Here is a 14,702-nt window from a genome sequence, read left to right on the forward strand (position 1 = left end):
GCCCTGTCTCCCTACTAACAGTTCAGTGAGAGAGGTCCCCCCTCTCCCTGGTCCCCCAGCACACCGGCCCCCTGTGGGGTGTGTCCGCAGGACAGGGGTCGGGGTTTTGCTTGGCTTTTAACCCGCGGGGATCTTGTCCAACACGGAGTGGAATGATTTCAGAGCTGCCGGGTGGTCCCCTCTGGAGGGCTAGGGTTGTGACACCACAGGTTCTGTTGCCGTGAAAGACACCAGCTCAGAAGGGCTGTGTCTTCGGCCACACACCGGGGAAAGCTGTCCTGAAGCAAGGGGGTGGGACCTGTCTCCAAACAGTTTCACTAGTGGAAATGTTTCTGCCCTCTCCCCACTGCAGCATTACTCCCCTTCCATCTGCCCAGTGCAGATGGAAAGTACCAGACCCCGAGCCAGCGTTCGGCAAGAGTGTGGCTGACAGGTCACCCACAGGTCCTCCACTGCTTACCAAACGCAGATTCGTGGGTCTCCCCAAGACCTGAATCCGGGTGTCTGGAGGCAGATGCTGAGAACCCGCATCTCAGCCTGCTTCCCAGATGGCCCTGACGCACCCCAGCATTTGGGGACTGTTTCTGGAAGGAGACTGCAGTGCCACTCTTAGTACTGGCGGCTGGGTTTCTCTTCCCTCCCAGTTCCACTCAGAGCAAGAGCTTTCCCGGCTGCCAGTGAGAATGAGCCCACAGCGGTTACTGGGCGTGCGGGGTGCTGGGGGTTCCAAGACGAACAGACCCCTGCCCTTCAGGAGGGAGTGCAGCCGAGGCTTAACCCCCGGCCAGGTGGGACCAGGAGCAGCTCTGCCAAGGCTGTTGGCCTGTATCATCATTCCCACTTCTTGGTGGGGCTGGGTCCTCTGCTGAGCTTCTGGAACTGGCCCACTCATTAGCTAATGCTGCCCAAATTCTGATCAAGACCAGTGGGGCTATAACTCTTGTTTTTGTTCCTCTTTGCAGTATTAACAGCAACAAAGTTGTACCCCGGTTTGAAAGGTTTGGCTTGGGCGTCCTGGAGTCCAGTAATCCAAAGATGTAGCCAGCTCTGCCGTTTTTCTGACATTGTATTTCTTTCTTAAATGGGTTTCTAAAACATCCAAACAACCACCACAACAAAAAAACAACACTCTTCAAAACGCCAGCCATCCTCCTAAGTGCTGCGAACCAGGAGCACGAGTCCTCGGTTTAGACTGTTCTTCCATAAAAACACTTGGGTCCCGGAGATGGAGCCGCGCCTGCTGTTTCTTAAAATGACGTCACCAACAACCAGACCTGTCCCGACAAGACGGCAAATGTTTACATGTATGTTTCTGCAGAGTTGGACTTGTTGTACAATAGGTGATAATAAAAACCGTCTGTGCAGAGGTCACTGGCACCGAGGGCAGAAGTGGCCGTCCCCTCTGGAGGACCCTGTAGGAGTGAGGCACCCACACTGGTTCAGAGGAAGAAAAGCATCGTGTTTGTGGCTGTTCCCCAGGCAGGACGGTGGGGGGACCACAAGGTTTGACCCGGCCTCTGCGTTGGCCCTAAATCCCATCTCCCCTCGTCCTACCGAAGGGCCGCTGTCCCTTCCTCCTCTTGCAGAGGACACCCTGACCAGGAGCCGAGCTGGATTATGAGGGTCGGGAGTTCACAGAGAGCTTGGGTTCACCTTTGACCCTTGTAATCCAGTCCATACCTGCTGGAAAAAGCAGAGACGTAAAATCCAAATAACATCTGGACTGATCCAGTGGTTCCCAGCCAGGGTTTCCAGTGCCTGGGAAGATGTTTCTTTCGTGAAGCCCGCAGGGGAGGCACCAAGAAGATGGGACTAAGGGCTTCGGCTGTTTAGAAATATCCCAGTCTCTGACTGACATTTGACCCCAGAGCTAAGGCCTAGCCCAGCAGCTGCGTACACCATGAAGGCTTGATCCATGAGAACAGGGAAAGTAGGGGGAGGGAAAAGTGGCAAGCAGAGGGTCCCTGAGCCCACCCTCCTAGCCACAGGGTGCCCTGGCCCATCATCAGTCTTGCCAAGGTTCCGGAACTGCCCACCTCTTCCAGCCCTCAGTCCTGTTGAAACCCCTTAGCCCACTGCTGACTCCTCCACTGCCCGTGTTCAGAGCTCTTAGCCAAGGTGGGAACCACGTGCCCCTCCCCGCTTTCACTTAGACCCAGCTAGCAAGCTCCCGACCTTCAGAGTCTTCCCAAGCGCCAAGTCAGGCCTCCTACTTGTGTCCCTTTGAACCAGAGAAGGGGCCGGGTTTGGGAAAGTCCAGGATATGACAGTGTCCTGCCTGTCCTCATTAGAAGCTGACACCTAAAGAGAAAAGTTCCAAATGGCAAAGAAGCCCTTCAGTGAAGGTTACGTCATCGTATCCAGCTCCAAAGCCAGAAATGATCGAGGGTGATGAAAGTGGAGAGGAGGTTGTCTTCAGACCCAGAACCCGCGTCCACGCTCAGAGCCGCCGAGACGGGGAGGCACGTGGCCCTCCTAGCCCTTTACGTAGACCCGTCGAGCCAGGCTCCCAGCCTGGAGTCTGGCGAAACATCACACGAGATGGGCCGCTTTGCCTGGAGGCTGCGGGGCTGCCTTCCTGGCTCTGGGCCAGGCACCCCTCGGCGGCCCTGCCGAGAGGGCACAGCCCGGCAGCCGTACAGGGTACCCGGGCCTCCACGGCCATCAGCACCTCAGCCCTTCCCGCTCAGGGTGTGGGGAGGAAGACGAAGGGGCTGTAAACCAACTGGGCTCAGCTCTGTGGGTCTTTTCTCCTCTGTGGGACTCTTCGCGTCTCCCCATCATTCCTCTGGCCTCTGGGTCAGCCGCTCCTGTGATCGCCCCACCCAAAGCCACGTGGGGTGTGACTCCGCCTCTGGTTGTCAGGCTCCTCCCCCCACCCCGACATTGGCGCCTTCCCGGAGGTCACAGTTCATGCCTCTCACCTTTCCCCTCTGAACCCTTGGACGTGCAGGTGGACCAAGGGGTGGGATGGCAGCTAAGCAAGTCAGGCTCACCTCACGGCCCACTGAAAGTCAGTCTGGGTTTTGTTTTTTTTCCTCGGGGCTCTCACACTCTTGAGTCAGTTTAGAAAGCTTTCATGGAGCACCTACTGTGTGCAAGTGCGGGGAGCCCGGGATGGGAGCAGTCACAGTGCCTGCCCTTAGGGGACTCATGATCTGCCAGGAACCCTGAGGGTGGGACTGGGGCCACCCCCTTCCTCTCCCGGGCCCCGGGATGCCTTCCCACGCTCGGCCTGAGCCTCTGCGCTGTCTGTCAGTTAAGAGAAGCACCTGAGGACCCCCCCCAGGTGGCCCCCCCCTCCCTGTCTCTACTTAAGTGACTGTGAATTGAGGTTAGGAAGGCATGCCGCCCTTCCGTGTGCTCCCCCCCATGCCCGTCTGCCTTGGAAACACATGAAGGACAGCAGATACTGTGAATTCAGCCCTCACAGCCAACTGTGAAAGGGATGGAGAAAGCCGGGAGGCCTCCTGGGCGAGAGCTCAGGGGCTGTGGAGGTCCCCACGGGGTCTGAGAGTGGAGCGCAAGCTTCAACCCTTCAGCTCCCCCACCCCCGCCACTTCCCAGCCTCACCTCCAAAACCCTGGGATCTGTCCCTGCTGCCTTTAAACACGAGAGCCACAACCCCTGCGTCTCCATTGCAACTCGAGGTCCTGAACCCTGAGTTCCCCACCAGTTGTGAGTGGCGTGTAGCTGACCGCTCCGTGTCACCAAATTGAAGATGTGTGCAGGGCCTGGAATCCCTCTGCCTTCTCATGGCATTTCTTTCTGTGATCGCCGAGGGGCGTGGCATGCCCTGTAAGCCCCTGGTGGTGGTGGCCTGTGTTGATCTGGGTGCCAGGTGGAGACAAATGTGAAGCTGGTTTGAGAGCTTGTGCGATGCTGCCTGGTCAGCCAGGATTTCATCCGTGTGTGCAAACCCAGCATCTTCTGTGGCCACGAGGCACATACTTGCTTTTTTGAATGTGATGTAAAATTTGTACAGTAAAATTTTTATATTTTCTATCAACTGCATTTGCCTTCCAGAAATGCTATTAATTTAAATTAAAACGGTTAGTATTAACGGACGTGCGCTATCAGTTTTTTTGCCACTGGCAAGAACACTGTGCCACGCCCAGCCTGGGTGTCTGGAGTCTCTGAATAAAACTGTACCAAGGTGGGGCTTCCCTGGTGGCGCAGTGGTTAAGAATCCGCCTGCCCATCTAGGAGATACGGGTTTGAGCCCTGGTCCAGGAAGATCCCACGTGCTGCGGAGCAATTAAGCCCGTGCGCCACAACTACTGAGCCTGCACGCCTAGAGCCCACGAGCCACAACTACTGAAGCCCACGCGCCTAGAGCCCGTGTCCGCAACAAGAGAAGCCACTGCAATGAGAAGCCCGTGCACCGCAACGAAGAGTAGCCCCCGCTCGCCGCAACTAGAGAAAGCCCGCGCGCAGCAACAAAGACCCAACACGGCCAAAAATAAATAAATTAATTAACTAAAAAAAAATACTTGTACCAAGGTATCTGGGGCTTGTGTCTGCTTGGGTCGGTTCCAGATGACTGTGTGGGGCGGGGTGTGTGTGCGGGGAACCGCTCAGATGGATGGCATGGGAGAGCAGGAGGGGAGGGGGCAGGGTGTTCAGACCCCCTCTGGGAGCTCCTTCCAAGGAGAGAAGTTGTGCCTGCACCTTAAAGGCAGATATCTCTAAACAGATGGAGGAACGGAGACAGAAGAGCATCAAAGCCCATGTCGCACGGAGGAAGGTCTTCCAGCCCCCAACAGTGACAGCCCATGAGCACACTCAGACCAGTCGCTGTCTCCTCTGCTCGAAGGGCCTTTGCATTATGGAAGCCTTGTGGGGTGGGGAGTGGTCATTTATCTAAATCTTATTTCTAGGAGCCTCTCCTTGCCAGTTATAAAGAGAGACAGGTAAGCAGGAGGTCAGGGTAAGCAAAACAGATGGAGACGAAGGGGGACCAACATCCTCTGAGCCAGGGAGGCGCTTTCTACACATCATCTGATCTTAATCCTGTCCTCACAGCAGCACCATGGGGTAGGAACTGTTGCGACGTTTCAGCTGAGGAGGGTGAGGCACAGAGAAGTTAAGATATTTCCCCAAGTTGGCACAGCTGGTGGGGGGCTAGTCCGGGACTTGGGCCATGGCTTGACTCCAGAACTTCCTTCTCATAAGAAGTTGGGGAACTTATTGGCCAGACATTTATTGAGCACCTACTGTGTTCAAAAGATGGTGCAAAGTGCTGGGACACAGATAAAAAGTGGAGACCTTACCTTCAGCCAGTGAGTGGCTCAAGGAAGGGGTCCCTCAGTCTGCCTGGAAGGCTTCATGGAGGAGGTGACCTTGGAGCTGACTTGAAGGGTAACACGCCTGGTGCATATAAGCAGGAGGAGACCATTTTACTTTGAGCAAAGGCTTAGAGGTCTGGGAATACAGGGTGTGCTTGGGAAATGAGGAGTATTTTGGCTGTTCGTTGTGAAATGGAACCTGGCGAGTAGAAGAAATCTGGAGAGGATCCCGTAAATGCCGAGCCAAGGAGTTTAGGCTTTAACATGGCAGCCCTGGGGAGCTATCGAAAATTCTTGAGCAGGGGAGGGCCGTAATCAGATTTATGTTTTAGGTATATAGGATGGATAGAGGCAGGAGAGAGAACGAACAGAAGGTTGATCAGATGAGTGGGAGAGGTGAGCTTTTAGGGTAATATCGCAGATGTCTGCCTTTGCGGGTGATGGAGTCATTCACTGAGAAGGCGAGCCTGTGGGCGGGCAGCGGGGTTGTGCTCGGAGGGCATCCAGGTGAGATCTGAGTGGGCAGAGGGAAGCCAGGAGATAGAGCCTGGGGCTGCTGGCTCTCACTGAAGCCCACGTGTCTTTTCTTCCAGCTTCTGTTCTTGGAAACAGGTGGACCCACTTCCCAGCCTCCCTTGCAGTTGGGTGGGAACGTGGGACTGAATCCTACCCAATGGAAAGTGAGTGCCTGGCGCATAAAACCCCCCACAGGCACCTCTCATCCTCTTTCCCTCTTGGTTGGCAGAGCGGAGACCTCCCGGGGCAACTTGGGAAGCCACGTGTCAGTGGATGGCAGCATCCCAGCGGTCTGGGTGTTTGCATGACTATGGAAGAGGCCACCTGCCACCTGCCATACCTGCCCGGGGCTGGAATGTGAGCAAGAAGAAAACGACTGGGGTTGAGCCACAGTACATTTTGGGGTCTGTTGTAGTTGGGTTACACTAAAATTATATTCTTTGGAAAAAGTAATTGCAAGCAAGTACTGAGACAATTCTGGACATTGCGCTTATCATAAGACACGTATCCGATTTAATCCTCATAATAACTCTAGGAGGTAGGTACTCTTATTAACCCATTTTATAGCTGAAGGGACAGGCCCATAGAGGTTATATCACATGCCCAAATTAGTAAGTGGCAGAGGCAGGATTCAAACCCAGACTTACCTGATTAATACCTGGAATCTTAAAAAAAAAAAAGTGTATTTGTTAGATGTCTTTATATTAGAAAAGTCACTCAGACCCATTGCAATGTCAAACCTTACTGAAATGACAGGAAAAATGTTAAACCTTCATTCCCTACCACCTCCCCACACCCCCCAACACCTCGTTCTAATCCCTATCCTGAGATGAGCAGTGTTAAACTTGGAGTCTTTTCTTCCTCTCTGCTGCATATAAACATGGTTTGGGGCTTGTGGTGGTTTTATTAAACAACGACATCACATACATGATATATATGACATATATATATTGGGTTGGCCAAAAAGTTCCTTTGGTTTTTAAGTACAAATAAAAGACACATTTTTCGTTTTCACCAAGAACTTTATTGAACAACATATTCACCCTTTTGTTCCACTACCTTCTGCCATTTTTCAGGCCACCTCATAATTCCATCTTCCCAAAACTTTTTATCTTTTTGGGCAAAGAACTATTCCAGGTGCCTTTTACAGTCTTCCAGGGAATTGAAATTTTTTCCATTAAGAGAATTTTGTAAAGACCTAAATAAATGGAAATCCGAAGGTGCCATGTCTGGTGAATACGGCGGATGAATCAGAACTTCCCAGCCAAGCTGTAACAGTTTTTACCTGGTCATCAAAGAAACATTTGGTCTCGCGTTATCCTGATGGAAGATTTTGTGTTTTCTGTTGACTAATTCCGGACACTTTTCGTCGAGTGCCGCTTTCAGCTGGTCTAACTGGGAGCAGTACTTGTTGGAATTAATCGTTTGGTTTTCCAGAAGGAGCTCGTAATACAGGACTCCCTTCCAATCCCACCATATACACAACATCACCTTCTTTGGATAAAGTCCGGGCTTTGGTGTGGTTGGTGGTAGTTCATTTCCCTCGCCCCACGATCTCTTCCGTTCCACATTATTGTACAATATCCACTTTTCATCGCCCATCACAATTTGTTTTAAAAACAGAACGTTTTCATTACGTTTAAGTAGAGAATCGCATGCGGAAATACGGTCAAGAAGGTTTTTTTCGCTTAACTTACTTGGAACCCAAACATCAAAGCGATGAACATAACCAAGCTGGTGCAAATGATTTTCAGCGCTTGATTTGGATATTCTGAGTATGTCGGCTATCTCCCGCGTGGTATAACGTTGGTTGTTCTCAATCAATGTCTCGGTTTGATCGCCGTCAACTTCAACTGGTCTACCCAACCGTGGAGCATCGTCCAGCGAGAAATCTCCAGCACGAAACCTCGCAAACCACTTTTGACACGTTCGATCAGTCACAGCCCCTTCTCCATACACTGCACAAATCTTTTTTGTGTGTTTCAGTTGCGTTTTTACCTTTCTTGAAATAATAAAGCGTATATGCCCAGAATGTTGCTTTTTTTCTTCCATCTTCAATATTAAAATGGCTACACAAAAATTCACCAGCTGTCACATACAATCTAACAAAATTGTTTTGAATGAAGTTAAAGACAACTAAGCGCTACTAGAGCCATCTTACGGAAAAAAACTGAACGAACTCTTTGGCCAACCCAATACATAAATCTCACGTGATATACAGTGTCACATAAATATATTTTTCCCTGGAACTTATTTGTGAATAGATCAGGGTCAGCCCTCCCAGTTCACGCATGTAGATCTAACTTAGTCTTTTAATAGCTGCATGATAGCCCACAGCACACATAGCCCATGGTTTATGTAACTAGTCCCCTCTGAGAACCACTTTTCATTGAGATCATCTACTTAACTGCTGTTCCCATTAACCTGGTTTCCTCCCCGTGCCTCTAGCCCGCCTTCTCTCTCTTCGGTACACATATACCCAATATACCCAGGCCCAGGAAGGCTGAGGCCGGGCAGTTGGTGTTTCCATCCTGGCTGCTCCACTTGGTGGGACTCTGCCCTCGGGCTTTATGAGTTTTCTTCATAAAGTTTCTGGAGCCCGAGCACACTCTAGGTACAGTGGCTTCACCAATTTTAACTATTTCATGGACATTCTCAAGAGACCCAAACCTTGCCTGGGTTCCAAGGAGTCATCCCATGAGGTAGGAGGGGTGAGGGACAGGAGACCCATGGGGGGCAGAAGCCCTGAGGCACAGAGGATATGGGGGCACGGGGGTGCTCCCGGAGGCCTTCCCTTCCCCCCTACCTAGTAAAGCTCCCTCCCCCCATGCCCTCTCCCTCCCCTGCTCTGCAACCTGCCCAAAGTCTCTGGGAAACATGGCAAAGGGGACAGTGTCAACCAGCATTTACATGGCGCTTTTCAATTTACGTGGCACTTTGATGCACATTATCTCATCCTATCCATTCAAGAGCCCCATGACTTGAGAATTGTCCTCTCTGTTTCCAGATGAGGGGACTGAACTTGGAAGTTGTTAGGACATTCAGCCTTCACTTCTCACAACTCAGAGGACTCCACCTGCAGGTGTATTTTGTTTGACCTGCAGAGTTTAAGAAATATGTTTCTAAATCAGTTGCTAGCATTTAAAAACAGGAAACATTCAGAGAAAAATCTGAAGTTCTGGCTTCTTTGGGCAATACTGGGCTGGTCTTCCCAGAGGCAGCCATCAGCTGCGGCTGAGCACAGCTGCCCCCCACGGGGCTGGACAGCCTCTGTCCTGCTTAGTTCCTGCTCCTGCCGGTTGCTGGGGCCTGTGTTTCATTGCCTAGAGCGAAGAGGACAGGGACACGTTTCCTATACCTATCAAAAGTGAGAAGGTGACATGCTAGACTGAGGGGCCCAGGCATTTCATCCAGCCCAGGTATACCCATTACTTCCCTGGTCCCTGTAGGCAAATGAGATATTCAAAATATGTAGACACCCACCAATCAGAGACGACGCTGGTCGAAAATGACCGGGAAGTACACAGGTGCGAACTGGCAGAATATCAGCCCTTTTCTGAAGGCCAGTGGTCCTCCAAGTGGGGTCTCAGGACCAGCAGCATAGCATCCCTTGGGAACTTGTTTGAAAGAGAAATTCTCTGCCCTCAACCAGCTATACAGCGTCAGGAACTTCGGGGGTGGAGCCCAGCGATGCATTTTAAGTGTTTGTGACCCTGAACCTGGTCTGAGTGCAAGAGAGGGATTTTGGTTGATTTTGTTTTGCTTTGTTCATTTTAATATAAACTTCTGTTAAGTCAGGCTGGAGATACACCTCTACCTTCTCTTTGTTCTTTTATACTCCCAGGGACACAGATGCTAAAATGGCAGGAGGGCAGGGGACAGACTTTGGTAGTGTAGGGAAGGAATATCTTTACCCTCCTAGGTTCTTTTGGCTGGTCTAATAATTAAATCAGTGTAAGACAAATTAACAGGGGAAAAGTTTAATCTCGTACGTATGGGAGCCTCACTTAGACACAAGAGGCTCAAAGACAGTTGGTCAGTTGGGGCTTATATGCATCCTGAGGTGGGAGAAGCGGGTAGGGGTCTGGGGCGTCAAAGGGAATTCACTGGAAAATGGGAAGAACGTTCACCACGTCGCGCAGAGACAATGGGACCCCACCCAGCTCCTCAGCTTCCCACCCCCAGCCCATCCTCTGCAATTCTCTCTGTTGAGAGCTCTCTTCCTGGACCAGGCTTTCTGTCTAAATTCTTTTAGGCAGTTGAGCAGGAGGTGAAAAGTCTTTTTAGGCCTTGATTGTCTTCAGCTCAAAGTAATCCATATGCCAAAGTGGCTGCCTGCCCTGAACCCCATCAGTACCTCTAGCACCTTGGGGGGGGAAACGCAGAGTTGGACACAAATAAGCCAGGCCAGGCCAGGACTGGGGCAGGAGGGCCAGCCAGACGCCATGGCCCCCATGACAGCCTTGAACCTGCTGGGTCATGCTCAGCCTGGGTCCTTGGATACTGTCTTCTTCTTCTTTTTTTTTTTTTGGCCACACCATGCTGCTTGTGGGATCCTAGTTCCCCAACCAGGGATTGAACCCACACCCTCAGTAGTGAAAGCATGGAGTCCCAACCACTGGACCGCCAGGGAATTCCTGGATACTGTCTTCTTTTCAAGTAAATTTCTGGGTTATTTTATCCAAAATGCTACTTAAGTCCTGTTTTGGGGTAGAGCTGGGATGTGTTAAGACCCTGACTCTCTTATGCCGAGCCATGAGCACAAAGGGGGAAGGGGAAGGTAATCCAGTGGTTACCATGGTTACCATGATTACCAAGAGCACAGCCAGGGTGGGAGGGGAGAGACACACTTGCTCTCCTGGCAGTAGTGGAGGGCTGTGTGGGGGAACAGGGAGAGACTTGTGAGAGGCAGAGGGGCTGGGAGGAAGGACAGAGGAGAGAGGATGAGTGAGGCTGGGTTGGGTGGGGAGAAAGAGGCTACAGGGTAAAGGGCAAAGGCAAAGGACAGGGTCTAAGGCCTGGTCCCCTGCTTCCCCACCCCCACCCCCAGCCCAGTGAGGACTGCCCACCTTAAGCAGAGACAGGATGCCGTGGTCAGCCTCCGTGTGCCCTGCGATGCTCAGTGAGGCCGAACAAACAGAAACATCAGAGTTTGGAACAGAAAAAGGTTTATTGCAGGACCAAGCAAGGAGAACAGGTGGCTTGTGCTCAAAACCCCCAACCCCCCGGGTGGCTTTTAAGGAAGAGTTTTTAAAGGTAACACTGGGGGTGAGGGCTGCAGGGGGCATGACTTTCTCCTGATTGGTTGGTGGTGAGGTAATGGTAGTGTTCCGGGAATCTCATTCATCAACCTTCTGGTTCCAACCAGTCTGGGGTCTGAGCATGTTACCATCCCCCTCCTGGGTAGGGGTCTTAATTCCTGCAGAACAACTCAAAGATGGTATCAGATTGTTATGTATATCCCTTGAGGAGGAACTAGGATGCTGTATTATTGCTGAACTGTTGCAGGAAGGGGGACCCCTTCCAGGGCCTAAGAGTGGGCTCTTGTCTAACAGTTGGAAATGAATTTTCCAAGGAGATACACGTGCTGACAAAGCAAGAGACTTTATTGGGAAGGGGAGCCCTGGCGGAGAGCAGCAGGGTAAGGGAAGCCAGGAGGATTGCTCTGCAGGGTAAGGGAAGCCAGGAGGATTGCTCTGCCACGTGGTTCGCAGTTTCGGGTTTTATGGTGATGAGATTAGTTTCCGGGTTGTCTCTGGCCAATCCTTCTGACTCAGGGTCCTTCCTGGTGGCAAGTGCATTGCTCAGCCAAGATGGACTCCAGGCAGGAGGATTCTGGGAAGTTGGTAGGATATATGAACTGGCGTCTGGTCTCTCCTTTTGACATTGCCCAAATTCTTCCTGTTGGTGGTGGCTTTTTAGTTTCGAGTTCCTTATCAGGACTTCCTGTCTCAAGATAACTCATGCAAATGGTTACTGTGGTGCCTGGCCAGGGTGGGTGGTTTCAGTCAGTGGCTCCCCTAACAGAACTATTGTTTCTTTTGGCCGTGGCACGCAGCTTGCAGGATCTTAGTTCCCAGACTAGGGATCAAACCCGTGCCCCCTGCAATGGAAGTGCGGAGTCCTAACCATTGGATTGCCAGGGAATTCCATGCACTATTGTTTTTTGATTGCTTTTCCTTTGTTTCTGCATTCCCTCACTTCCCTACTTAGTAACTGTTGAGTCTGCTCTTTGGAACCAAGGGAAAGCCTAGGAGACTAAAGTCTTTTTTTACAAACAAGAAACAGGATCAGTTTTTATGATGTAAATAAAATCAAGTGGTTGTTTAGAAAATAAAAAAATTAAAAAAAAAAGAAAGAAAGAAAGAAACAGGAGTCACAGAGGGGCTTTTGTACCCAGGAGGGCCCCACAGAGTCCTGAACAGTTTCAGCAGGAGGTGCAGCCAGCTCAGGTGACACTGCCACGAGAAGCTGCCCCCAGGTAGAGCCAGAACGCAGGTTTCCAAAGTTTTCACCAGCAACAAAGACGCAAAAGGCTTGTTATCAATTTATCTTTCGAATTTGTTAAAGGTTTCCACCTGCAAGATTTAGAATATCTCACAGGGAAGGAGTGGTTTATCTGGGTGTGTCTGCTGCATTTCTCACTTGCCAGGTAGGAGGTGAAACTCAGGCCAGGGAAGCTGTCATCACCACCCATGCAGGTGGAGAAGAAACTGACCACGAGGAGCAAACGTGAGGAAGAGGGGCATGTCCCCGCCCCAAACAGAGCTGGATTGTTCAGCTGCGAAGGTCAGTGGCGGTCTGTGCCCCAGTGCCAGGATTATCTGCGTGGCAGAGGCTAGTGAGTTTGTAAGCATTGCCTGGCTGCACACCTTCAAGATGTGTTTGCTCTAGAAATGAATGAGCAAGGGTGGGAACTAGGAAATTTAATCATCAACACTGGACATGCAAATCGCGCTTTGATTCCATTCTCACAGGACACGTTCCTCCACGCGGATGAAGGCTGGATTTGGCAAATTTAACTCAGATGAGAAGAAAATGTATTGCTGAATCTAACTATTTTGTGGGACTTAAAATGTTTAGGGTTTACTGTGGACAGATGTAGCGTTTGCAAAGATTTGTACGTTTTCCCTTAAGCTGCAGTGGGATGAACTAAGGTGAATCATTACCTTCTCACTGTAGTCTGTGCTTTCTGCTTCTGTGTCCGTGGTTTTGTGACCTCCAGGTTTCCCAGTTATGGGGACTTGGGGTGGGGGGTGGCTTGTTTATAACTGTGACATTCAGGATATTTTCCCTAATGATTTTTGATATGACATCTGGCTGCGGGACTTTTTTCCTTTCTTGATAGGCCATTTTTATCTTTTGAGGAAGTGCTAACCAGAGGCAATGGAAATCTGCTTACCCAGGGCCTGAGTGAAGGTGGGGGAAGTCAAAGATTAACCAGGGCAACTTGAGATCCTGGTGGGAGTCCCTCTGTCCTCCTGTTCATCGCTCATCGAAGCTTCCACGCTGACTCGGAAAGCAGTAGGGGGAAGGAGCATTTTGCAAACAATGGCTGTGTCTTCAGCCCACTGTTTCATATCTGAAATCTCCTAATTATCTCTGTGCCCTGAAACCGCATCTTTAAATGCTACTCCATTCAAGCAGGTGCATGGCCTCTGCAGGAGTAGATGTTTCCAGAGTTGGGCACCAGAGAGAGGACTTACCTGGGGTATCCTGGCAAGTGCTGGCAGGTGTTATAGGCTGGTTTGTGGAGAAGAAGGGAGACAGGGAACTGCAAGCTGCCAAGATGAAAATGACAGCTGTTAGAAAACCGAAATTCCACTGAGTAAAATTGAAGATCTAATTGGCTTTATTCAATGATTCATGAATCAGGCAGCATCCTCTGTTGTAAATAGAAAGAAACCAATGGGTTGTTAAAATAAATAAATAAATAAATAAATAAATAAAAGGAAGGTTTTTATAGGCAGAAGGAGTGTGGGGCAAGGGAGCTATTAACAAAAGCTAAGAAAAGACTGTTTCACACCCAGTCACATTCTTTTGGGAGCAGGGCAAGTGTCACTCATGCGGACTGCTTCCTCCTCCCAGGATGGAGAGGGCCCAGGAGACAGATTACCTCCTGGGTACTGACCAGAAAATTCCAGACTGGCTGATTAAGACTACATTCCTGGGGAAGGTCAAAACTACAGGTAGGTCAGGTATTACATCTAGGTTTGGTATCATGGGCTTTAGCAAAAGTGATGCCATTTTGAGCCTGTGGTTTTCTCTTTAACTATTCACCACTTTTGAGCAAACTCTCAGCCTAACCAAGAGATGAAATCAGAATTTAAGACATTGTCATCACTCTCAGCTACCGATCTATAGTCCCCACGGCTTTGTTGACCCTTGGTGTGGTATCCAGAGGGCATGATGTCTTTGCTTAATCCTCATGACATTTGTAACTGAACAGGACCCTAGGGGGCTTCCGGGGACAGCTGCAACCACCTCATGTCTGTAGTAAAACTTTAGCCTCCTAGGCCTTCCCCAAGTTCCAAGGAATAAATTTAATCAGAGAAATGAGAAAAGGCAGAAACAAAGGAAAAAGTCAAGCAAGACAAAATAATAATAGTTTAGCCATTAAACACAGTCAAGGACTTTTAATTCCTCCTCAAGGGCTATAGATAATATTCTGAGCCATATCCTTTGAGCTGTTTTGCAGATATTGAAACCTGCACGAGGTGGGAGAAGTTAACTGTATGCTGCCCACAAGCACGTAGACCCCAGACTGGTTGGAACCAGAAGGTTGATGATGTTGACTCCCGATTACCTCACCACCAGCCAATCAGAAGATGCCCATGAGCTGATCACACACCCTGCAACCCTCTCCCTTATCCTGTCTTTAAAAACCTTTCCCTGAAA

General features: G+C 50.4%; 1 protein-coding gene across 3 annotated transcripts in view; it reads left to right on the top strand.

Annotated features, from left to right (window-relative positions):
- The window catches only part of KSR1 (kinase suppressor of ras 1), a 148,099-nt gene extending 143,601 nt beyond the window's left edge, over window positions 1–4,498 (top strand). For all 3 annotated transcript variants that reach the window (XM_082371303.1, XM_082371304.1, XM_082371302.1), the window contains one exon: window positions 963–4,498. In XM_082371303.1, the coding sequence (XP_082227429.1) occupies window positions 963–1,041 (79 nt within the window). In that variant the 3' untranslated portion in view covers window positions 1,042–4,498. The remainder of the gene's footprint in view (window positions 1–962) is intronic.
- Window positions 4,499–14,702: the final 10,204 nt, after the last annotated feature.

Source organism: Balaenoptera borealis (assembly GCF_965194805.1).
Source record: "Balaenoptera borealis genome assembly, chromosome: 20".
Lineage (NCBI taxonomy): Eukaryota > Metazoa > Chordata > Mammalia > Artiodactyla > Balaenopteridae > Balaenoptera > Balaenoptera borealis.